Below are 27,329 nucleotides of genomic sequence, written 5' to 3'. Positions count from 1 at the left end.
AATAGTTTCCATGTGTGTATGTTACATGTTGTAATTGTTCTGATGAAAGTGCAAAAAATTTTGTATATAACAGAGAGTCGGGGACTGTTCATCATCCTACCATTATTTAAGCAGAAGAAATATTTGTTCTTTGGCTGATCATTATTACTAGGATGCAGTTCCTTGGATTTTTAATCCTTAGGAGTGTCAATACATAATTGCTACTTATGAGGATATTGTGCTGCCCTGTGGTCTAAATTGTTAGATTTTACATCTTGAGAAAAGCAATGAAAAGAACAGACTGTGGCCCCCATATATTTCCAATTGTAGCTAAATAAAAACACAAATATATAAAGAAGTGATAGTTCCACTTCCTCCTTCTCACTCCCTTTGACCCACCCCCTGCTCACTTTCCTTGTGTCCTTTGTCTGTCTGCCCCTCCCTTAGATTTTAAGCTCCTCTGAGCAGGGTCCTATCTCCCCCTGTTTCCACCACTTTTAACTCTGCTCCACAGCTCCTCTGCCCACCTCCTTCTTGAACCCACTGACTCCACCCCTACTTTCTATGCACCCTGTTAGTTACTCTTCACCTGTTAGCTCCGCCCACACTCTTAGACACAGGTTCCCCGCTGTGCTGACTTCCCCCACCCTTCTTATTAGCTGTGCTCTGAACTACCTGAGTAATAGTGCTACTTGCTTATTGTACCATAATGTGTACCCTGTACTGTGCTACTATTTGTTCATGCACGGCGCTGCAGACACCTTGTGTCCCCTTACAAATAAAAATGAATAATCACAAAATAATAAATAATAATAATAATAAACATATTATAGATAGCAACTGCATGTGGAATTTCCAGACCTATTAATACAAATACATATCAAGCGATAAATGTGGACCAAATTGTTCTTGAAAAACTAAATGTAGTTTATTTATGTATGTTGCATACTCCAGACATTTTTGTTTGAAAAAAAAATACTTAATCTATTCTTAGCAATTTAAGTTTTACCATGAAGAATTTTTTGCACTATTTTCACTTTGATAGCCTTCATTTTCAAACCATACAGGAGAGGATTCACAAGTGGTGGCAGCACAAGGCCTTCCACTGACATGAATACCCTGAATCCATAAGGGACTCTGGTAGGGACAAAGCGATAAAGCAGAACCTCAAAAATACAGCCAGTAACAAAGATTATGATGGATATCAGCTGAGGAGCACAGGTCTGCATTGCTTTGTCTCGGACTACCTTAGATTTTGCACATTCCTTTAGAATTCTAAAATAAGATAAAACAATCAGAAATGGCTTCACCCCCAATCCTACTATCGTAACAAAGAGCCCAAATATATTGTTTACTGTTGTATCAATGCAGGAAAGTCTCACAACTGACCAGTTGTCACAGTAGATCTTGAGTATGACATTGTCACATAGAGGAAGTCTGGATGTTAGTATAACATGAATAGTAATTAATATAAGAGAATGTATCCAGGCTGCAAACATCAGTTTCAATGCTGCGGTTAAGGTCATTATGCTGACATACCTCAGAGGGTTGCAAATACACACATATCGGTCATACGCCATTACAGCTAACATGGTGATTTCACAAAATGTATAAGTGTGAATACAAAACACTTGTATAATACAAGATTTGTAGGAAATATTTTGAATTTTATAAATTAAGTTTATAAACAGACTCGGTAAAACAGCACTACTGCCATAGAGACCATTTACACATAGAGCGGATATAAATATATACATAGGTTCATGTAAGCTCTTGTGTAACAGGATTGTAGTGATCACTGTACAGTTGGATAGAACAATCATCATAAAACCGACCAATGTTATCATACTGTAGAGGTAATTCATGTCTGTAATTTCACCAAACCCGAGGATTAGCACAGAGGGAGGAGAGTATGTTGAATTTTGCATTTGTGTTCTCTGCAAAATTATTTCCTAAATTAAAAAAAGAGAAATAGTAAAATTAGTGTTATTGTCTTTTGAATTGTGTGATTGACAAAAATACAGTATTCACATAAAAATCTATATTCACTGATGGATGACCCTACGAAACTTGTAAAATGGGGAGGGTCTAATGTTCAGGACCACCGATGGTTGTGCGATATTAATCCCCTGGATGCCTATCATTATTATCAGGCATTTTAACGAAAGGAAATGCTGAGTTTCTCCATAGTACACGGACTGCAGAGCTGCGGAGGGGAATGGTCAGCTACAAAGGAGTTAGAAGGACCCTCTATTTCTCCCAATCCTTTAGTAGGAAACATAATAGGACAATTAATCAGTATATTAATGAATATTTTGACTGAACTTGTTTGAAATTTGTACTTGTCAATATTTTTTCTTAGTGTTACAAAGTAATTTTGGTCTGCGTTGTGTTGTGTTGCTTCAGTGAATACTTATTAAATTATTGTTTATAGGGGATTTAAGGTATATACACAAACACACAATTCTTTTTTGGGAATATATGTTGTTGTTTTTCTTCAATATGATGATCTTTTTATATATAAAAAAGGAACATAAAGAAGCAGAATTTTAAATAAATTATTTTGCTTAAGAATTACATCTTAAATAGAGATGAACAAACTTTTCTGAATATTCACATTTGGATACAAAATTGTGCACATTCTGCAGCAGCTCTATCACAGCGACACCAGACATAAATATAAATTGATCATCATAGTACCAGCTCTGGACTATAAACTCTTCATACTGAGAACGTGAGCCCACTGGTTGGAACACAGAGACTGTGTCATTATAATTGTCGCTCATTTGCAAAATGTCCTCTTCTGCTGTGAATCTTAATCCAAATTTTGTATCAACTTTACGTATCTCTAATTTTAAGTAATTGCTAAGGATTTCTCAATTGAAACAACCCCCAAGAGATTTTTACCTCATTTAATAAAATTTTACTACTTGAACTGTGAGATTTGTAATGGTCACTCATAATATTTCTCAGGTAAAATCTGTGTTTAATATAAATATATTAAATGTCATATTAATCCTCTATTGAACATAACAGAGAAGAAAACTTGATTAGACTGATAATTGTATCAACCTAATATAGTCATAAAAAACAGCTACTGTAGATAGAGGGCAGCTGTGTAGCTGATACATTCAAATATAATGCATGGGGAAAAAATGGGAAATTGTTTCAAATAAAAGTACGAGGGAGGGTGGGGGGGAGTTTTAAATAAGAAAATAAAATGTACAGTAATGTTTCCTGCTTCTAATCACATCTGAGGTGATTAAACAGTCTGTAAATGAAGATAATATTAGTTGTCACAATGGTGACTGCTCTGAAAACAGCCCCTGACTGGAAGAGCTGACACTTTGACTGTACAGTTTCCATGGACAGCTGTCTGTATATTAACCAGAGAGCCACATCCTTAGCGTTTGCTGGACTCCAATGACTGTGGTACCTGTCACTATGCAAAGGGAGCTTCAGGAATAGGAAGGAGAAATGGTCTCCAGTAGACAAACACTGGGCAGCTTTATATTTACAGTGTGACGTAGAGCTGAGCTACGATGCGTCTCACCCCCCCCCCCCTGCAGCAGTTCAACAGGATTTTGACAATTGCACCTTCTAGATGGATTTACTCCTAACTATTAAGAAGGCTCCAGTTGATTAATAATGTATTGTTTATAAATCAACAACATATTGCTTATTATATAAACAGAGACTTTATTTGGCTTTTTTCCCTAAGTTGTGCAGTCACACATGTGATGAAATAGAAGCATATGGGGCCCAGAACATCAAAGAAAATATTTTGCCCCCAACGTTTAGTTTGATTAAACTGCAACATTTATGACATTAATAATAAGATGGATTTTCTATAAAGTGAATTGTAAAATGTCCTTTCCAACAACAGATTATTGAAAGAAATGATAGCACATCTAGTCTTTTAAATTACTTCATGAATGTAAATATAATAGTGTTATATGTCCAGTACTGATGATTGTTCTGCAGAATGAGCCACATGAGAAACATCTCTAACAGATAAATTAAAAAAATAAATGATAGCACATTTAGCCTTTTAAAATACTTCAACTGTTTGAGACAAATACATTTTTTGTGTATGAATGTAAATATAATAGTGTTATTTGTCCAGTATTGCAGAATGAGCCACATGAGAATCATCTCTAACTTCAGTGTTGGCAATTTAATGAATAATACTCACTGATACAGCAACGTGAAGCCTGTCCTCTGTTCTCTCAGCACTGTGTCTCTGTGATGGGTTTTTATATAGTCACTAATTAATTGTGGATGTCAATAAGAAAGCTGGAACAAACTGAATTGTAATTAGTGCTGAAGATGTACATTAACAATTCCCATGCTAATATCTGAGCATCATCCTACAGTGAGTTATCACTATATATATATTTATGATAAAGTATGTTCTGTAAAACATGTACTAGGTTTTAATGATAGTTCCCCATTCCTTTTGTAATATGGGAATGGGGCATCTATATACTGGTTTAATAGTCACAAGTATCTCAAACACTAAACATAGGTTTAAGATTCCTCCTCCTAAAACAATAAAATGGTTAACAGTTATTGTTCTTATTTTAAATAACCTCTGTTACCCTCTTAATATTCACTTTAATTAATTGATGCCAGACATAAATGTGGAATAATAGAGGAGTTTATTTAGAACCCAAAAACTCTATGGTGGAGGAGAAAAGAGTATACAGTACGGCACGGCCCATAACCGGATATCCCAAAGTGGGTCAATTACCTTCTGGGCATAAATCAACATGGATAACATTTTCACCTAGGCGCACATATTATCCTTCACCTCCACTTGGTGATCAATTATCCTGGGCATACCAGAGCCCACATCCCCTCTGGGCTGAAAGGAGCGCACCCAACAATCCAGCCCCCAAGGGCGGCACTTTCACTAAAACTATAGCTGGGATAATACCCCAAACCAAAGTAGTTTCTGCCCACAAAGCATTGGTCGCCGACTGCACAGAAATTTCCATCCACGCCTGATTCTTTAAGAACCAAGACTCGCCATCATACCTAAAGTTACAATAACTAAACTCCTATAAATCTCCCTGAAAAATAATCTCAGACCCATCCAACCCATAAAGGCAAACACCATGGGATACAAACAGGAAGGCGTTAAGGTATGTTAGAATGGAGGAACAAAATACAACACCAAACCAGATCAGCACAGAGCAAAGAGCAACAGGAGACATGGCCCACAAGGAACAGCAAGGAAAAGCAGGCAGGGAAAATGAAAACATGGATGAGTAGAAACAAGAGAAGAAGAAAAGATAAGTTGAACAGGAGACACAAGCTAAGGTAAAACCATAAAAAATCATGAGGCACCAACAGCCAATCATGCCCACTTGTAGAGGAAAAATTAGGCAAAATCCCTTTCGCCCCTTGCTTCCAAAAGAAACAAGTGGCCAAAGCACTGTGTCACCTGAAGGACGAAAGAGTAGAAAAAAAAGGTAGCAAAACAAATACGCCACTTCACTACCAATGACACGGTCCTGTATCTGGACACAACGCACTGAGCACTCCCAGTGAAGCCAAACAAAATGCGAAATGACCGCTGCAGAGCCAATCACGCACCAACATATACCCCCGCTAGAATTCAGCCAACCAAATCCTGTCACCACTCGCCCGAGCCATCTGTAGGGACCAACTGTCAGTGCTAACTCTCAACCAGCTAACTGGAACTTGTAAGAACCATGACAAGCAGAGAAGCAAGCATATATCATGGACAGAAAACACATTATACTCACCCAATGGACGAAATCATACTCAGAGCGGGAACAGATAGTGGCCAGATTGTGAGTCGTGGTGATGCGTTTGCCAGCATACTTCCTGCTGCATAATCACCAGGGGAGTGGGGTCTGAAAAGAACAAGGTGTGTACAGTGCTGTAATAATTGAAGTCATTGTAAGTTCTAGGAGGCCTACCAGAGAAAAAATAAGCCAGCGCTCGACGGAACCCATATTAAACAGGGAACCAGCTGCATGGCAATTTAAATGCCCTATATGTATCTAAAATAAAAAGACAGTTGGTGTCAGTGCCTATCCTGAACACCACATATCAGTGTGTACCTGACAAAATGAAAACTGGAGACATTGGTTCGTATTTTGCTCAAAAAATTCAATCCAGCAACCCAGCGTTAATGGTACCTCACTTTATGCTGGTCCTATACTGACCTATATGTTGCAAACACCATTCAAGAGCGGTCAAAATCAGATGCACTCATCTCCCAAGTATAGCAGCTTACATCTAGCAAGGTCTGGTCTGTAAGCCAACCCAACAGAGCCTTAAATAAGCATGCTGGACAACTGCTAAGACAACAAAGCCAGCAGAATATGCAAAAGAGCACATGAGGGTGCGAACAGGTTTTTTTTTTCCGTGCTTTGTATGTGTAATAGAAAACCGTTTGTGATTAATATTCTGTCAATGTGCAATCTCCATATTATTTGCAAAGCGCTGTGACTTTATCAAACTAAAGCCACTTAATAACATCCCAACTTTGGGTGTGCCGAGAACCAAAGTGTCAGATAGGGTTGGTAGGTGTAACACTACACCATATGCAAGGAAAGGCCAGGTTTCCATAGAACACAGACAAAATTAGGTTGGAATTCTATTTGAGCTCAGGCAGGCAATTATGAAAGACTAAACCACTTACGGTGGACCTCATACCTTTACAATATTTTACCTTTACCAGAGTTAACTTAACAAACCAAAATAACGACACATAGACTTGTATTGGCGTTTGAAAGGTCAGGTAAATTATTAAAGGCGAATCTGGTGGGAAAAATTGGTGGCCAATCTAAGCAGACCAATCAGCCTCCAGGCCACACCTACAAGTTGTAAGTTCTAAAACTAATTTGGACCCGACTAGGCGTAAAATGCCAAACTCTCCTATTTGGCACATTAGCTGAGGCCCGCCCGCCTAAGCGGAGCCCCCTAACCCCGAAGGGCTATTCTGACTAATTGGCCAATCCCTTTAAGGGGAGAGTGCCTGCTACGCCTTAAATGTAACCAAATTGGCTGCTGATTGGACTGCTTACCGCCCCTTGCAAATTATAAGTATGAAACACTTAGATGACAACCAACAATTACTCACTCCTATACTAAGAATAGGAAATGGGTGGGTGGGTGGGTGGGTAACCTCTCCAGACAGTAAGAGGAAGTAGAATCCTCTTCCTATATGTTATAAGCCTCTCTGAAAGGCTAAGCCCTCCCCTTCCATCTTTCCTGATTGGATGACTCACTTTTCCAATAGCACCCATATAAGTTAACTCCTGCTATGCCTGAACTTTTTCATCTGCCTGCCCCCGCAGCGTTTATATCACCTCGGTCTAATTCCATCCCTCTGTTATATTTCCTGAGAGCAGATACCGTTGTGACACTGTCAAGGGAGATTAATAATGTAACCAGCTTTCAGGTTAAATCTACAAAAAACATACACATTAGAAGGCAAGATATTGAGTAGGCGAACCAGAGGATGATGTCATGTTTTACAAAGTGAGTGCAGAATGTCAACATCACGTATCTTGAATGCAAACTGACTGAAAAATTGTCAAGCCAATATATGAGCTAATATATCATAAAACTGGGAGACCTAATGTCACGTAAATCCCCAAAAAATACAGCACTTAATAAATATGCTGACCATAGGAAAGCAGCAGCAAATGTTAGTAAGTAAGAAGCCAAGGACATAATTTTAAGGACATCGGAGGAAAGGATTGGCAAAGGCATAGGAGGGTCCAGCTGCACAAAGAGTGACCGAAGAAGAAGAAAACACCTGGGCTGGGGGAGCAGGGGGACACTCTAGGACCCCTAGTCCCGTAAGCAAGAGCAAGTTTTTCATGAATTATATATGAATTTCCTGTTACATATCTGAACAGGTGCTGCCTTGCTCTTTAACAAGCTGGACTAGTCACCGTGACATCTGGGCTGGGGGAGCAGGAGGGGAGTGGGTTGGGGGGGTTAATAATACCAAGACTCCAGAAGCTCCAGGTCTAGCTATTATAGTGAAGTTGGGCCCTGCTCTTAAGAGCTTAGAGTTTAGTGGAGGCCAAACAGATAGCAGGCAGGAAAGGACTTAGTAGAGAGAATCAAATGTAGGAAGAGCCAGTAAAGGGGCTGGGAAGAGAGAGGTGATGAGAACGAGCATAGAGAGAGGGTTAGGAGGATGGCTGGTAGGCTTTGAGAAACAGGTGAGTTTTAAATGCCCGATAAAGAAAAAAATACCTAAATGTTCCTGGTGCTGAAAATTTATGAACCCAATTATTGGAAAGCTGGTGGCTCAATACCTGCAGCTGTACAGAGCCTGTGCGCTCTAAAACAGAAAAACTTGAAAAGAAAATATTGATAGCGCTGAAAACTGAAAACACCGCTATCCATCATGAATCCGTAATTACATAAAAGTAGATTATATTATAAACATTGTATATATATATATATATATATATATATATATATAAATGCAATAAACTTTATTCAGTGCACTGATTTCACCACCACTATCTATAAATAAGCAAATAGTCATATGGGATATTGAAACAGATACATGTCACATAAAATTGGCTGCCTGGAAATACATAGTTCCAATCACACATCTTGTAGCACAATTATCAAAATATCCTCTTTACACCGTTAGACCTAAAAGTTGTCTGTTTCTACAATCTCATCAGGATATTCAGTCACATGGATATAACTTTAATATCATGAAAGGCTGTGGTATTTCAAAGTAATCAGATGATCCTTCTATTAGATAATATTCCAAGTTGTTAAATATAAATCAAAGCTTTCTCTGCTGAAAATAGATATGTCCGTAGCAGATGCTTATGATAGCAGGTATACCCCATGCGTGTGATCTCAGATATGTTTGTTGGAATCTTCCAGCCTATAGTCGGGACTCAGGCCGTAAGGAAAAGGTGACAGTAATCTGTAGAGCACTGGGTTCTGAATCTATATAGGTGCCACTAGGTCATGCAGGGAATAGGGGGGGGGGGCAAAAATGAGAGGACAGATTAAATAGGGCTGGGCAGGAGCAACACAAAAACCCCAGCAAAAATTTTAGGAAAAGCAAAAAGGGCGGAAAATGGAAGAACAAAATTCCAGGAAATAAAAGGCAGACAGACAATTACAAACAGGGGTTCCACAACTCCAGTAAAAGAGAGAAATACGATGAATATGAACACTAGGGTGGAGGCACAAGGGGTACTTATCCCTCAACCTCCTGGATCCTAGAGACAGAAACCTGCCAGAGACTTATATAGACTGACCCTTGACCTTCTCTTAGTGACAGTGGACGTACCCACATCCCTTGCCTGCTCCTTAACCATTTAGAGAGGTGCAACTAGTTATGAGCACAACCTCAGCTTTTAATTTCCCTTGTGTTTAATTCATCCCTCAGATTTTAATCTTGTTAAATCCATTAGTACTTATTACTCCTCACTTTATCATCACTCTATCATCTTTACTCTTGAAAGATACATTAGCCCATCACACATAACAACTGCTGGGAAATATATATACATATTTAAATAAATAAATAAACCTTATAAAATTTAAAAAATAATAAATATATCTATATTTTATATATTTTATTTTTTTATATACTGGTGGCTTGCCCACCAATACAGTGGGAGCTTCCAATACAGTAGGAGACTCCAATTTAGCAGGGCATGAAACACACCCACCCCTGCAGCCATTATTAAAGACAAAAGCAAAGGGAAAGAAAGAAAGAAAGAAAGAAAGAAAGAAAGAAATTACAATCACTTTTATTCCAGTAAGTGTATGTTCAGTTTTTTAATATTATCTTTTTATTCTTTATTGTAAAAAAATTAGCAATTTTTTTGTGCATGTGGCGAATAGATAATTATACAAACAGTGTAATGCTATTTGTATGACGATCTATTAATAGTGCTTGATAAATAGGTTCCCGCAACAGGGGTTATTGCCAGCGATAACCCCATTAGTGTTTTACGGAGCAAAACCAAGCTATTTTGCTGGCAAAAACATCAGTTTTTTAAAGCAAAATGGCTTCTTGCATTTTGATAAATCAGCACTGTAATAAAACATTATTATATAATCTATTGCTAAACCCCCCCTCCCATCTTCATGGACGAGCAGGCAAAAGCATGTAAGCATGCTAAACATGCTAAACCCGTTGTACAGCACCGCGTGACAGCTGCATAGACTATCACTGGTGAAATGGAGGAGCTCCTCCCAGGCATAGCCGCAGCTCCTCCCAGGCATAGCCGCAGCTCCTCCCAGGCATAGCCAGACAGTGGAAATCATCACTGCCGCCCTGTGGCTGATTGGTGAGTCCCAATAATACTGGGCATTCAGCTAATTATATGTAAAAATATAGGATATATATTCTCTATTTAAATACACTGTATTTTTTAGTTCAATTGCATTTTACAGTTACAGGGTACTATATAAACTGAAAGTTAGCTAGATGGCATAGGATTGTTTTTATCAGTTGAAGCAGCAAAAATGTTATAGAATCAGCTATTTTATATTTTACTAATCATTAATCATTAGTACTGAAGCTTGACTCTAAGCTTTAATCAGATTTCATATTATATATATATATATATATATATATATATATTCTAATTCAAGCTTTAATATAAGAGGTAGGCTTCAGTAATTACTTTAATTAATGATTGATAAAATAGAGGATCCAATAACATATTTGCTGCATTATATATATTGCATATATTTATGTAATATAATCAAAAACTGGTGTCATAGTATCAATGTTTTTGGTTGTTTATTTTTATTATTGATCATATTTTAAATGTGCGTTATCAAGATTTTTTTTAATGTAGAGTATCAAATGTATTTGTAATGTGCGTTATCAATGCTATTTTGATGTGCGGTATCATTACTAGTTTTGATGTACGGTATCATTACTAGTTTTGATGTGTGGTATCAATGCTAGTATTAATGTGCGATATCAATGTTAGTTTGATGTGCAGTATCAATGATATTTTGAAAAACAATTTGACTAGAAAAAGTGTACGTTGAAGGTTTATTGTGGAACTTTTTTTTTTCGCTTTGTTCTAAATTTAAAGATTTGGAATGCCCCCTTAAAAATCCTGCTACAAGCATTGAAAATATTATGCATTATGCAAAGTATTGATCAATAAAAGGTGGTGGTACTTGTACGAGTGAAAATACAGCACACAAAAGTTTGCTTGATAAGTTTTACGTTGTTACAGTGCATGAATTGTCTTGAATGAGCATGTGTTCATTTTTCGAGTTCAGATACATATTTATTAATTGATATACTTTGTTGATGTTCCTTTTGTTTCTGCATGCTGAATATTTAAAGTTGCACTAACATCTAAAGTGGTAAACATTTTATTCACAGCTTTAAAATGGCTGCAGTTGGGTGGGGAAGGCGGAGTGAGTGAGAGGAACAGAATCTTTTGATCAAAATCCAAAATGTTCACAATTGCAGATTATCATTGGTTCTCCCCCTCTTACTCACTGCAAAACATCACACAGCCCAGTTTTCATCCAGAAAAAAATTCACTAGCTCTGGGAAATATATTCTGCACTATCCAACGATTTGGGGCTTCCTTAACACAAAGTTTATTTCAGGCAACCGATGTACCACATAAAAGCTAGACCGAAGAGATTATTGCTGGCACAAGTGATAATAAAAACCCTCCAGCAGTGTTATGTTAGACGGAAGAGGATTCAGAAGCCAATGTCAGTGATTTGGAGGGTTTCCCTGAAAGTAGCTCTCAACTACAGTCACACGGTCATTCCCAGGAAGAACCTAGGAGCCCTCCCGAGATAGATTGTATCATAGTAGAAGAGAGCCATGACTTGGACGTGGTTGTAAAATCTACAAGTCTGTCATATTTCTCCAACAAGCTCTATTGCAGAAAAAATTGCATTTGTTGAGCAGCACCCTTATCAGCCAACTACCATGGATTGTGACAACATTCTATTTAAAGAGTCAGATTTCTATTATCGGAAACAACAAAGTGGAGAACATGTTAGGCGCTCTTGGATAACATTTCTGGTACTAAATTGAAAAATTGAAGCATTTTTCTGCAGCATATGTATCGCTTTTTTAGATGCCGTGTCACCGTTTGTTAGTGGCTGTACAAATCTCAGACACTGCCATTAAGCTGTGGATAAGCATTAATCTTCAAAAAGTCATTGCGATGCTGCTAATGCATACTTTATTGTAAGGAAGAACAGAAGCATTGACACATTAATTAACCGGGCTCAAGCGTCAAGACGAAAGAAAGAGATACTTTAAAACATTGAAGTCATGAAACACATATTTGATGTGGTAAAACTTCTTGGGAAACAAGGCTTGCCATTTCGTGCCCATGGAACTAATGAATCACTCTACAATCTTAATAACAGCGAGATTAATCATGTTAATTTTTTTAGAAATTATTTTGCTGTTATCCCATTATGATGTCCCATTAAAAAATCACCTTGAAAAATGTATTCGAGACAGTGAAAAAAGAAAAACACGTTTGCAGGAAAGAGGAAAAGCAGGAGCAGTTGGTTGTGGAAGTCTAAATAAATATAAATTGGTGCAAAGAGATTTAGCATTCACATTAATTCCACACAAGATGCAGGAATTGTAGATCAAGCAACAGGTGTCATTGGGTGTGTGAAAAAAGAAGCGATCCACGAACAACTCATTTCTGTTCTCCCGGTTACTGATGCATCTGGCCGAGGATTCAATGAACTATTGATGGCTAATATTCAAGTGCTTGGGCTTGACTACCATAAAATTGCTGGTGAGTCATTTGATGGTGCAGCAAACATGGGGAGTTCATATGTAGGCTTACGAGCACAGATTGCTAAAGTAGTGCCTGATTCCATTTACATTTGGTGCTATAGCCACATCCTCAATCTATGCATTTCTGATTGTTGTGAAGTCCTTGAACTAAAAATTTTCTTTGGTCTGTTAATCGCATGGCAACTTTTATTGGAGATTCCCACAAACGTATGAACATATGGGCCAAACAACTTCATAAAGACAAGGACAAGAAAAGCTTTTAAGAATGCAGAAAATTGGCGAGACAAGATGGTGGGCAAAGGAGAAGGCCCTTAATTGGGTATCTGGAGAGAGGCAGTCCCTGTATTTGGATGCTATTGAAGTTTTATTTTCAATCTCACAGTTTGCAAATTTGTAATTCAAGGGCCACTTCTGAAGCTTCAACTTTATATTAAAAATGTGTGTTCAAGACCATTTTAACAGCAAATGTATTCCTTGCCATTTTTTATGTGATTGGACCAGTTTCAAAATACTTACAAACCAGTGGTCTTGACTTTCTGGTGGCATGGAAAATGGTCGAGAATGCCATTGACCAGCTAAAGAAAATTGATTTTGATAATATTACAGTAAAGGCTACACGTTTTGAATCACAAATGAATGACCTTTTAGCCAATTGTGAAACAATCTCTTTTCTTAAGATTAAAACTGAGATCCCAGTGAGAAGGGTTGGCAGAAAGAAACGAATGACAGGCGAGATATCAGTTGATGAATGTCCAACTGATGAACTGAAACGTTTTCGTGTGGAAGTGTACAGACCAATTTGTGACCACATTTTAGCAAGTCTTACAGAGAGATTTTCTGAAAACAAACAGTTGGTGCTGGACAACCAGTATTTGGATCCTAGATTGTTTGAAAATATTCAAAATGATCCAACACTTCTTGAAGAGGGCACTCTAAAAAGGATTTCTGAATTGGCTAAAATTAATGAAGAGTGTCTTATTAGTGAACTTATACGTTTTGCTAACCTATTTCCTAAGCTGACAGTACACTTGGATGAAACAAGAAGACAAGAGGTAACTCCAGAAGGTGGAGGGAATAAGGAAAAATGGGGTATATCTGCTGATATAGAGGATAACAAAATATAGTGCAAATCGTGTAAAAATTGTTCCTCTGCTGTCACAGATTACTTCTAAAGTACAATCTTTATTCAGCTGCTTATGAGAATCTCTCTGTGGCATGTGAGCACCTGCTGACTCTGTCTATCACACAAATGACATATGAGTACCTGCTGACTCTGTCTATCACACAAGTGGCATGTGAGTACCTGCTGACTCTGTCTATCACACAAGTGACATGTGAGTACCTGCTGACTCTGTCTATCACACAAGTGGCATGTGAGTACCTGCTGACACTAGTGGCATGTGAGTACCTGCTGACTCTGTCTATCACACAAGTGACATGTGAAAGAACATTCAGCAAACTGAAAATCATAAAAACAAGGCTGCGAGTTACAATGGGACAAGACCTGCTTGAAGCATTTATGATCATGTCTGTAGAGTGAGACCTTTTGGAACTAGTTCAATTTCAAGATGTGCTGGAAATTGTCCGTGAAAGTTCACCACTGATGAGGTCTTTGTTAACTGTGTGAACAATCCTCATTGTTGTAAGACATTTAATTTGGCAGCAGTTTTGTCTCTTTTCTACTGCTAATATGTTTGATTTCTGATCAATCTGACTCAAGTTTGCATATGTTGTATGTGTACATAACATTTTTCATTATGTGCATTTTTGTAAAGGTTGTTTATGTATATATATGTTTTTGGTTACATAATTTATTTTCAGTATTAATAATAATAAAGTACCGCTGATTAAGTAACACTAAAACAGCTTCTTTTTATCTTATGAAATATATATTGTACCAAAAAACAGCCTTTAAGGCTGGGCCGCTACTTATGGGCCAGAACTATGTGCTTGCCCCCAAGCTAAAGTCTGTCAGGCCTCCACTGAATGGGGCACTAATGTGTGGAATAACATTGCTTGGGACACCACTGTGTGGCATAACATTGGGGCACTACTGTGTGGCATAACATTGTTTGGAAGCATTACTCTGGCATAATTTTGTTTGGGGCACTACTGTGTGGCATAATATTGTTTGGGGCACTACTGTGTGGCATAACTTGGGGGCACTGCTGTGTGGCAAAACATGTGGGCACTACTGTGTGGCATAACATTGTTTGGGTCAATAGTGTGTGGCATAATATTGTTTGGGCAGCATAACTGTGGCATAACATTGTTTTGGGCACTACTGTGTGGCATAACATTGTTTGGGATACTACTGTGTGGCATTCATAGTTTGGGGGGATTACTCTGGCATAACATTGTTTGGGGCACTACTGTGTGGCATAACATTGTTTGGGGGCACTACTGTGTGGCATAACATTATTTGGGGCACTAATGTGTGGCATAATATTGTTTGAGGGCATTACTCTGACATAGCATTGTTTGGGGCACTATTGTGTGGCATAACATTGATTGGGGGCACTACTGTGTGGCATAACCTGGGGGCACTGCTGTGTGGCATAACATGTGGGCACTACTGTGTGGCATAACATTGTTTGGGCAGCATTACTGTGGCATAACATTGTTTAGGCAGCATTACTGTGGCATAACATTGTTTTGGGCACTACTGTGTGGCATAACATTGTTTGGGACACTACCGTGTGGCATTCATAGTTTGGGGGCATTACACTGGCATAACATTGTTTGGGGCACTACTGTGTGGCATAGCATTGTTTGGGGGCACTACTGTGTGGCATAGCAATATTTAGGGCACTACTGTGTGGCATAATATTGTTTGAGGGCATTACTCTGACATAACATTGTTTGGGGGCACTATTGTGTGGCATAATATTGTTTGGGGGCATTACTCTAACATAACATTTTTGGGGGCACTATTGTGTGGCATAATATGAATTGTGGCATAAATTGAACTGGGGCACTTCTATGTGGCATAACATTGTTTGGGGCAGTACTGTGTGGCATAATATTGTTTGGGGCATTACTGTGTGGCATTATATTGTTTGGGTACACTTCTGTGTCATAATATTGTTTGTGGGCATTTCCAGGGCCTGATTAAGGGTTCTGGTCGCCCTAGGCTAATACGGCCTCCAGTATTCCAACTTATACAGATTGTGCCATTGTCTGTTGTCTCTCTTGCAGCTTTGTTATCCTCTCACTGACTTCTGGAAAGTTGGAGTCCTGTTTTGAAAATGCAAAAAGTTATTATAATGCAAAATGTTAAAAAACCCTGAATGATTAGGCCCTTTATTTAAAACAAAACACCCCATTATGGCCAGATAAAAGTACCCCATTGTACAGGCATATATAAGCAATATTCGAATATTTGTGGTCAATCAAATACAAACCTCTACCAGCCCCATCTAACTAATATTTAGTATTCTAGTGATTGCTGAGACTACAGAGAGCATCCCTGTAACTGCCACACAATCATGAGATTATGCTTCCCAAAGCTGCTCTATTTTTTAAATCCCCCTTGCAGCCATTTTCCTTACCCCTTCCTAAAGCCATTCCCCCCTGCAGCCATTATCTTTAACCTCCCCGCAGTAATTTTCTTTAACCCCCCTCCAGCCATTTTCCTTACCTTCCACCCTGCATCCATCCCCCCGCAGCTATTTTCCTTATCTCCACCCTGCAGCTATTCCTCCCCCCAGTCACATATATCAGCCACCCTCCTCTGCCCTCTTTCATATATATCAACCTTTCTCTCTCCCTATAGATTTGCATGGCAACCCCCCTCTCCCTCCCTATAGATTTGTATGGCAGCCCCTCCTCTCCCTCCCTATAGATTTGTATGGCAGCCCCTCCTCTCCCTCCCTATAGATTTGTATGGCAGTTTCCTCCCTATAAATTTCTATGGCAGCCCCTCCTCTCCCTCCCTATATATTTGTTTGGCAGTTTCCTCTCTCTAGATTTGCATGGCAGATCCCCCCCTCTCCATAGAATTGCATGCCAGTCCCCCCTCTCCCTCCCTATAGATTTGCATGCCAGTCCCCCCCTCACTTACCTGTAGTTGTGCTGGCCAGTGTCGCTCCTCTGATCAGCAGTCAGGGAGTGAAGACTTTCTGTTTCCTGTTTGCTGCACAGTATTTTGGGTGCCTATACAGCAAAGGGCAGCCTAGCGATTGGCTGCCTGTTGCTGACCACTGACCACCAATGCCTTTGATCGTCGCCACCTCCAACCCCCCCGCCCCGCAAGCAGCGGTGACACCCCCCCCCCCCGCGATGACACCCCCCACCCCAAACAAACAAAATGGAAAACAGTGAATGAAAAAAATAAATAAAAATAAAATAAATGCCGGCAGCGCCACTCCCCCCCCCCACACGAGCCAGCGCCCCAGGCTGCAGCCCTATCAGCCTAGTGGTTAATCAGGCTCTGGCCATTACTCTGGCATAATATTGTGTGGGGGCACTACTGTGTGGCATAATATGAATTGTGGCATAAATTTAACTGGGGCACTACTGTGTGACATAATATTAATTGTGGCATAAATTTAACTTGGACACTACTGTGTGGCATAATATTGTATGGGTTCACTACTGTATGGCATATTATTGTTTTGGGGGCACTATTGTGTGGCATAATATGAATTGTGGCATAAATTTAAATGGGGCACTACTGTGTGGCATAATATTGTTTTGGGGCACTACTGTGACGCATAATGTGAATGTATTCTTGTCGGTTCTTTTACAATTATTATTAATAATAATAATAATAATAATAATAGTAATAATATATATATATATATATATATATATATATATATATATATATATATATATATAATCTCTATATCTATCTAAATGCAGAAGTGGCACACCCGGGCTTGACTAGATGTTAGCCAACCCCGGATCTGCAGCAAAGGTAATTCCCATGGAGCCAAGGTCGGGGGTGGCACTGAATGTTCTCACTAAGGGTAGTAATCGTATGCGTATGGACAGGTTAACTGTAACTATTCTGAGACAAGGTGAACCTCTGCTTCTATATATGTTTTGCGTGTTTTCAATTTTTGTTTTCCTTTGAAACATTATTTTTTCATATTTGTCTGTTTCATTATAACATCTACATTTTACTTTGGATTTTGTATGTTCTATAATTAGATCAAGAGAACAGGGGAACAGACTTCAATTAGAGAACCAGGGATAGGGGATGGTATTATGAAAAAGGCGTGGGAGGTTGTTTTGAAGATAACCATAGAGAATAGATGATCAGTAAAGAGATACCAAGCATCTATAAAGCCCATCATTACGCAAGTTAAAACTTAAACCATCTATTGTTCACACCATAAAAATTAGGAAATATACCCTGATCCTATTGCTTGTGGCCACGGATCCTAATGATCTGTTCCTCCCCTCCTATCTTCCTCTGCTGACCCCATCACACAAGGGGGGATGTACCATGTGATATGAGCTGACCCACGTGTGCAGGCAGCAAGAGAAGGAGACAGAAGATGCTGCAGTGTTGAAATGAAAGCGGGTCAGTGGGGGGAGAGGGGGGGTGGGTGAATTTCAATGTAATTTAGGTGGGGGTGTGGGCTTTTTAATTTTGTGCAGGACATGTTAATTTATTGGTGGGGTGATGCTGGGGTGGTTTTGGATCTAATTTATAATAATTTAATGCATGGCTGAGTCTGGGGAGAAAGGTGGGATTTTGTTCAGTGAGAATGCTAATTATTTAGTGTTGGAGCTTTTTAGGGAGGTTAATAGGTTTATTTATAATTTGCAAATACATGATTATTTAATATCTGGGCTGCTTGGGGGGGGCGTATGTGTATTTATTAAATGTAAATACTATTGATTGATGTCTTTGGGGGGAATATGTTTATATAGTAAATGTGAATAATATTAATTTAATGTCAGGGCGTGAGGCCTATTTATTGAACGTGAGAGCTATTGATTTAACATTGTGACTGGTTGGGAAAGGGGGCTAGAGTGTGCCCTCATTTCTAGGCTTTCCATATTTAATGTACCTATCCCCTTTTCCAAACAGGACTCCAGTATTCCAGACAGCAACTGAGATTAAGACATCAGCAGCAGCAGGTAGTGAACGCTGCAAGAACAGGTAGGAGAGAGCAGGACAGTCTGGCAGCTATTCTGATTCTAGTGGGGCAAGACTTTGTCCAGATCTATGGGGTGGGGCCTGGACTATGCACTCTTTATATATACACTGCATTTCTTTATATACTACACTATGCCGCTAGCCATGTCCCTAATGGACTGACCACTCCCACGTTATAATTAGAATAAAAAATACTTTAAGTGAAACTACAACAATTTGACAAATAATATAAAACTGCAGTAAGAATGGTATACAACATCAATATGGTTGCTTTACACGTAGCATAGATGTTATCATATATATTAGAATAGATGTTAATACAATACATTATATAAATTACCTGTTTTATAAATATGTAGTGTGTGTGCGTGTGTTTGTGTGTCAGAATTACTGTTACCTATTAAGATTCCATTACAAGTCTCCATAAAAGAAAACAAGATCACAACATATACTGTATATATTAATATTCTTTTTTATTTATAAGGCACCACAAGGTTTCTGCAGTGCCGTGCATAGGGGGGAAGAACATCCAACAAAATCATAGAATTACACAAGCATACAGATGAGAAAAATGGGTACAGATAATTGCATTTATGTATTAAATATTCTGCTTAACAGAACAAATCACATGGCATACAAAAACAATTCAGCAGAAGACAAAACGGGGACAGAGAGGACGACGGAGAATGGACAGTCATGAGACACAGAGAACAGACATGAGACATAGGGTAGACGACCCTGCCCATGAGAGCTTACAATCTAAAGGGAGGAGATAATAAGAGACAAGGGAGGTATAACAGTGAGAATTTAATTGGTAATCAGCATTGCAATAAGTTATAAAACAATACTATGGCAAAGTAATGTTGTGGTAGAGCAGTACAATGACGAAGGCAATTTAGTACAATAACGGTAGAGTTAAGAGCAGTAAATACAAAGGCAATGGGAAAGTAGTGGGAGGGGGAATTAGTGGCAGGAGAGCAGTGAAGAAGCAGCACCAGGCGTTAAGTGGTGAGAGCGTTTGTGGACATAAAGAGTAGCCAGTAAATGGGTAGGGGTCAGAGCGAGAGCGAGAGATGAGCAGCTAAATGGTGAGAGTGAAGCAGGAAGATAAAGAGAACAAAACAAGTTATAACCAAGTTATAATCCAGAACAGTTAAATAAGAAGTGGAGTAGCGGGTGAAGCTTGTTACTGACAGGTATCACAATTTGTTCCTTGTTTGTTCATCTGTGTTTTTTTTACTATACATTTCCTTAAACTTTGTGAGAAAACCCACTTAGGGTTGGATTAACTAAAACTTCTAAAATGAAAATTGAAGGTGTTGCCCAAAGCAACCAATCAGATTCTAGCTATTATTTATGTAGCACATTATAGAAAATGATAGCTAGAATCTGATTGATTGCTGGGGGCAACACCTCCAATTTTCATTTTAGAAGTTTTAGTAAATCTTCCCCTTAGTGTAGGAAAGCCCGACACGTCCCCACCCCAGCACATCTCCCCTTAGAATGTATATCTCATTCAAACTTCCATATCTATCACATAAACCTCTCAGAATAGTATTACAAGTTCATCATCCAAAATGGCATCCGCCACCTTCTGTTACTACCATGGTATTTCAAATCTCCCAAGCATTTCACATACCACACTATTCTCATATATACCACATAATCCTCCAGCTATAGACCACAGTCCTCATAACGCTAACTCTACATGTATATCACAGCCTTAGTGCTTCACAATAAACAACCCCTTAGGCATAGTGTAATTCCATTATACAGCACAACATATACACAGATAGTAGCCTTAATCCTTTGCTGTCATTTAGTAAATACAATTCTATATCAATGCATATAACTTCCTTCATATCACATATAAATACAAGCCACACTCACCATTTATCATACATTACAAACTATACATCTCCCATTATAGCCACATGTAACCCTGTAGTCTCACCTATACGCAGACATAGACTGCCCTCCATGGTGCCTCATACTCCATTAAACTATATAACAATTACACAACTATTACAACTCAGGTTTGGGTGAATGTCGGAAGTAGTCAGCTCCCTGTAGCGCCACCTGCTTGATGTTTTCAGTGCAGATTGCTGTATTATAAGGACGTACTTACCTTACAATGCGTTTTTAACTCTAACTCACTACAATACACATGTTCTGTACAAGCTAGTGGCACGCATACATAAGACTATATGGTTTCAGTTGTTTTACTTTAGCCGGCTGGCTTACAATACAGAATTACTGGATCTGTTTACAGACCAACGGCTCTTGTTACCATGTTTGATCTTTTCATCTCATACATGCAAGATTATTTCTCTGTTTGATATATTGTTTCAGACTCTTCAACAAAACTGAATTCTCCTTGTTGAAATAAACACGAGTACACCAGCTGGCCTACCCGTTTACACATTCACTACTGTGACAGGATGGACCGCCCATGCCACCCTGTCTGTTGTTACTGGGAACCGGCTGGGCTTACTTTGCCACCCTTCACTTTCGTTATTTTGAATACACCCCTCCTGCCGCAGTGGGAGGGGCCTGCTGCCACCACTGAGCTCCTTCTATGGCACTCAGAACCACGTTCCCTCTGCATAACTGACGCTGCTAGCGTGTCTACTTGTTGGTGTACCTGGCTGGTAACTCTGGACCTCTTACTATGGATCCGGGTTGCTGTGAATGGATCCCCCCTGGCCTATCACACTAACCAGGGCTGCTGGGTAGCGCAGAGCGTTGGTACTGGAAACACTTGGGTCCAAACCGCAGAGACAGCCGGAGAACGGATTCGATTTTAGGGTCTAATCTGTAGATCACAGGAAAACAGCAATATTGAAGATGATTCCAAGCCGGTCTTTAAAGCAAGATGTTGTCACGGGCACTAGGAGTCTTTACCCAGAGATCACCAGGTGATGGACTTACCAGAGCAATATAGGTGGTAATATGGTACTCTGGTAGCGGGGTGATCACAGAACAGGAGACAGCAGATGGTAGAGAATGCTCGTGGAAAGTCTATGACTAGCAGCACTGGTAATATATAGGTAATAGTACACGAGGAACAGAATGGACAAAGGAAACGTGAGGGTAGTCAGTGGTCTGCGGATAGCAAGTTGTACCACTGCTATAGTGAGGAGGAATGTCCAGAAGTAACGAGGAGGTGATGAGAGTCAGCGGTCTGCGTTAGCAAGTTGTACCGCTGTCTAGGTGAAGGAATGGAATCCAGGTGGATGTATCCGGGAAGTCAGTGGTCTGCGTTAGCAAGTTGTACCACTGCTATGTGGAAGGATACTGGAAACAGGTGACACAGGGAACAGGAATCAGTGGTCGGCCTCTAGCAAGTTGTACCACTGAAATATATATGTGAGGAGGAGCACGGGGAGATAAATGGAATGCAGAGTGTACACGGGCACACTGAACTTGATCCCACGATGATATGCACAAAGTATTAATAACTGAGCAGCACTGCACAAATATACAAAGTCACAGGAACTATCCAGACTACAAGGTAACACAGTCAAATGATGGCAATAGTCTCAGTGGATAGGCAACTCCAGAGAAGAACAACTCAGTCCAGCAAGGTATGCAATACACGAGCACAGTCAATGATAAGTATGCATACCGTGGTTCAGAAGAGCAGGCTGTCAGAAAGGAGTGCAGGGATACCTGAGCGACAGGAGGCCGGCAGGATGCGAAGTCCCAGGGAAATGGAAGCGGTATCCAAGTAGGTGCAGGGCACAGGTAGGTAGACCAGCAACGATGGAAACAATACTCAGGAAGCAGTAGTATATAGGACTGGTCACCTGGAGATCACTGAAGAGTAGAAGTGGTATGGCAGAGAAGACAGCAGCGGAGCGTTGATCCAATGCAGACATGCGAGTTGACACAGGCAGGAACACTGTAGAAGCACGGAGAGCGGATCAGCTGGCTGCAGACACGAGGAGTACTGGAAGGTAGCGATAAGCAGAACACTGCAGATACACGGAGGTAGCGGATAGGAATCAGCAGGTGCAGTCACGATGAAACACGAGAGAGTAGAGGTAAGCTGGAACTGTTGAGCACGGAGACAGCGGATAGGAATCAGCTGGTGCAGTCTCGATGAAACACGGGAGAATTGAAGTGAACTGATAACTGTAGTGCACGGAGGCAGCGGATAGGAATCAGCTGGTGCAGTCTCGATGAAACACGGGAGAGTTGAAGTGAGCTGATAACAGTAGTGCACGGAGGCAGCGGATAGGAATCAGCTGGTGCAGTCTCGATGAAACACAGGAGAGTTGAAGTGGTCTGGAAACCACAGGAGAGTTGAAGTGGTCTGGAAACCACAAGGGAGTTGAAGTGGTCTGGGAACTACAGGAATCAGCTGGGCTGAATACACGAGGAAACATAGGAACACCTTCAGAGGCTCATGGGGAATGAGACTCCAAGATCAGGCAACGAGGTATAGACATCAGGTGCTTTAAATAGGGAGTGTTGCCTGATCAGCCAATTAACTAAAAGGAACATGTACTGAAGGTTTGAAAGGGCTGCACATGCGCAGACCCTCAGGATGGTGGACGGCCACGGTTCCTAAACACACGGGAAGAAGCACTCACAGTCTGGTGAGTGACAGATGTTTATTGCTCACACACACTGGTGGAAGGTTCCAGTGTGATCAGGTCAGATGACAATTCAGAAGAACAACTATATGCTCACAGAGCTCCTCTTTTATACAGTTCAGAAATAGTCTATTTTTAAAAACAGGATTTACTCTATTCACACAGAAATAGAAATTTACATACATTTCAAGGCTAACAAAATTTACACTTAGCTATGAAATTCACTCTAGCAAAGGCCACACAGTAACAACCCCCTGCTGGGCCCTTGGCCAGAGCAGGCATGACACTTCATCACAAAACTTCGTTAGCCATTCCTGCTATCAGACTTCCTTCCACATAGGTCTAATTGGAGGTTCCCACTAGCAACCTTACAAATCCTAAACAATGACACTTCCATACTAAATACATTCCAATACACATAAGATCTCCATCCACAAAGGCCTATTGTATCAGATATATACATCAGAAATAAGGCATATACTTTAGTAAGGTGAAAACAGGAAAAAACAGTTTCTAGCCTGGTCTCAGAAATAACGACTTCCTATCTTACACTAAACAAGAATAAGTGCAAATGCAGTTATATAAATAAGTGCCCTGCGCTGTTTCCTTTAAATACATTTTTACGAAGAGTTATTTATCAGTGATCCAGTCACACCTCTCCCCCCCCTTGTCCATGCGGTAACCAGGGTGCCATGTCAAAACGATTTGGCTCCTGGTCCACCGTCTCCTAGGGTTACGGGAGGTGATCAGGAGGATCTGGCTCTTCCTGCCGAGACAGTCCATTCGCATTGCTGTGAGCCTTTCCTTGCTTGTGAATTATATCAAAGTCATAAAATTGAAGTGGCAAGGCTCCAGTGCAACAAACAGCCATTTTCCCCTGAGGCGTATTGTAGCCACTTTAAGGAAGTATGTTCAGTCACCACAGTAAAAAGTCGTCCATACAAATTAGGTTGCAGTTTTTTCACTGCCCACAAAATGGCCAAACATTCCTTCACAATTGTGGCATACCCCACCTCCCAGTTTCGCAGTTTTCTGCTCTTACCCATCAGGCCCCACCCGGCTAAGTACTGCTCCCAGTCCACACTGTGACGCATCATTTTGCACAATAAACTCCTTGTCATAATTAGGCGCCAACAGTACTGGAGCACGAACTTCCTTTAATGACTGAAATGCCAGCTCACAAGCGTGTGTCCAGTCAACTACTTTGGGGAGTTTATTCTTAGAGAGATCTGTCAGGGGCTTCACTACAGTACTAAAGTCTGGGACAGAACGCCTGTAGTCCCCTGCAGTCTTTAAGAATGTTAGTACATGTAACTGGGTCGTGGGCTGGGGCCAGGCTCGGATTGTCTCTACCTTAGCTGGTTCTGACCAAACCCTTCCTCCCCCAAAACAATCCCCCAGGTGCTGTACTTCTGACATCTCCACCTGGCACTTCTCTGCCCTAACTGTCCAACCTGCCCACCCCATCTTCCCTAACACCAGCCCTATTTGCTCTAGATTATCTTCCCAAATCTTCCTGAAATTGGAAATGTCCACTAGGTAACCAGGAACTCTGCCTAGCTCATCTACAGAAGCATTAGTACAGGGCAAGGGATTGGTGTCAGACATGGGCACAGGCTGGGGACCTACTATATCCACAGCCACTTGCTGAAAAGGTTCCCCAATTATTGGCAAGGACCTGAGGGGAGCACAAACACTGGGGCGCCCGAGACGCTGACACACATCACAGGACTTACAGTAGGCCAGGATGTCATCCAACACTCCAGGCCAGAAAAAGTTCTGTGTCTGGCGCTTCAGTGTTTGGTCTCTGCCCTGGTGTCCCTCCATAATGATTTCATAAGCAATTGCCATTAGTTGCGCACAAAAGCCCTGTGGTACCACCAGTTGAACTTGTTCCCAGACTGGTCTATCCCCATCTACCATCCTAGCTACACGGTACAACAACCCTTTACGCCAGGTCACACTCTCTACCTCCAGCGCTGGAAGGCTGCCGCCAGCCTGGCGCCTCATGCCTTCCAGTGAGGGATCAGCGAGCTGTGCTGCCCTGAACTCTTCCCTGCGGCCCTCACTATCGTCTAAGTCAGGATACGCTACAGGGGGGTCTATGCTGGGGTGACTAGGGTCAGTCAATATGGGGTCAGTCAAAGGGGGGTCACTGTGGTCAGCTGTACTCACCGCTGGAGCTGGCATACTGCTAGGGACAGGAGCATTACCAGGCACCCCCACAAGATCAGGTTGGCAAGAGACAACATCCTCTGCGTAGCTAGGGGATGTAGTCTTTCCAGAGGCAAAGGGTGGGCTGTTTCCTGAAGAAAGAGCAGATGTGGTCTTTCCCTCTGGGCTGGCTGAAACAGTGGTTGCAGGTGATGGCTGTGTTGTAGCAGCTGCGGTCTTTTCCTCTGGGCTGGGCTGTACAGGTGTAGATCCTGAAGACTGTAGCTTAGCAGCTTGGCTCCGGGTAGGAGAGTTCAGAATAGCGTTCACAATTCCACCCCCAACATCGTTGCCCAAAATCACATCAGTTGGGAGGCCATCCATAACGGCAACATCTCGCAACTCCTGGCCATCTCCACAGTCCAGATACACCCTCGCTACAGGCACTTCTTTTCCCAGTCCATCTGCCACAGTAACTTTGGCAGTGTGATCCTGCAATACTGCAGCAGGATCAATAAGATGGGGACTCACTATAGTGATTGAGGCCCCTGAGTCTCTCAGTCCTTCACCCTGCAGGGGTCCCACTTGGACCGGCTGCAGGTTTCTCCACATGTTTTTGGGGGGTCTTTTGAACACACAGGTGACTCTCTCCGCTGAGTCACCTTCAGACACGCCACACTCCATTGGGCTGTCAGGGGTGGAAACAGTCTCTAATGGCTCACCTTCACCAGTTAAGCAAGTTAGCCGGGCCCCAGGACTCGGGTTAGGGGCACGAGTCTGGGGTGCTGGGGCTGTGGGACAGTCCGTCCTTAAATGACCGATTTTCCCGCAGCTGTAGCACTTCTTCTCCAGCCTGGGCTCCGGTGGTCTCTGATAACTCCCAGGTACAGGACGGGGCAGTGGCTGGCGAATGGTACACGAAGGGTTAGGTACTTGCTTTTGGGGCTGTGTAGTAGAGGGGTGTCCCCCTGATTGTACAGTCCTTTGGGGTTGGCTGTTAACCTGGTGCTTCTGCCAGTGTGGCCTCACTGCCACATGTGGGCCCCACCGATTGCCCCACAACTTGATGATAAGCAACCGCTCCGCCTCAGTTGCTTTGTCTCCCAGTGACTCCAGCTGTTGCATTAGTACAGAAAAGTTACCCTTATCATGCTGTTAAACTTGCATCACTGGATCACTCTGTGGGAGAGGATTCTTGCTGAAAACAGGTGCTGTGTTCTGGGATGTTACTGCAGGTACCTCTAGGTGTGAAGTTAATGTCTCCTCCAGGTCACTGTCAGCTTCCTCATCTGCTGACCCGTACTGCACATCCAAGGCTCTCAGTGCCTTTTTCATTTTACTCCTTGTTGCTGTGTAAGAAATTTCCAACTTCTTTGCTTGGCACAGTACCTCAAGGTCCGCCCTGGACACTTTACTGTACTTTGCCATCCTGTGCGTTCTCCTGGCTGCAGTTATTCCTCTACTGAGTAACTCGGCTCTCCTGACTGCTGCATGAAAAGCCGCCCGGGTTTATCCCGCCGCTTGCCACCAGAAATCTGTGACAGGATAGACCGCCTATGCCACCCTGTCTGTTGTTGCTGGGAACCGGCTGGGCTTACTTTGCCACCGTTCCCTTTCGTTATTTCGAATACGCCCCTCCTGCCATGTGGGAGGGGCCTCATGCCACCACTGAGCTCCTTCTATGGCA

General features: G+C 41.2%; 1 protein-coding gene across 1 annotated transcript; it reads right to left on the bottom strand.

Moving 5' to 3' along the window:
* Positions 1 to 977: 977 nt before the first annotated feature.
* LOC142138467 (olfactory receptor 52D1-like) lies at positions 978 to 27,070 on the bottom strand. Its single transcript, XM_075195161.1, has 3 exons — positions 26,882 to 27,070; positions 7,510 to 7,572; positions 978 to 1,820 (listed from the first exon to the last, which is right to left on the bottom strand). Exons 1-3 carry the CDS (start codon positions 27,068 to 27,070, stop codon positions 978 to 980), a joined length of 1,095 nt encoding a protein of 364 aa, XP_075051262.1.
* Between the last annotated feature and the right edge of the window lie 259 nt (positions 27,071 to 27,329).

Source organism: Mixophyes fleayi, chromosome 2, assembly GCF_038048845.1.
Source record: "Mixophyes fleayi isolate aMixFle1 chromosome 2, aMixFle1.hap1, whole genome shotgun sequence".
NCBI lineage: Eukaryota > Metazoa > Chordata > Amphibia > Anura > Limnodynastidae > Mixophyes > Mixophyes fleayi.
The sequence above is the reverse complement of the archived record's forward strand: the minus strand, read 5'-3'. Positions and strand labels throughout refer to the sequence as shown.

Coding starts and splice junctions, on each gene's coding strand:
- LOC142138467 (XM_075195161.1), bottom strand. CDS start 27,070: ATGGCAAAGTACAGTAAAGTGTCCAGGGCGGACCTTGAGGTACTGTGC. Junction 7,573..26,881: donor CATTAACTTCACACCTAGAG/GTACCTGCAGTA, acceptor ATGATATATTAG/CTCATATATTGGCTTGACAA. Junction 1,821..7,509: donor GATACGTGATGTTGACATTC/TGCACTCACTTT, acceptor TACAGTATGATA/ACATTGGTCGGTTTTATGAT.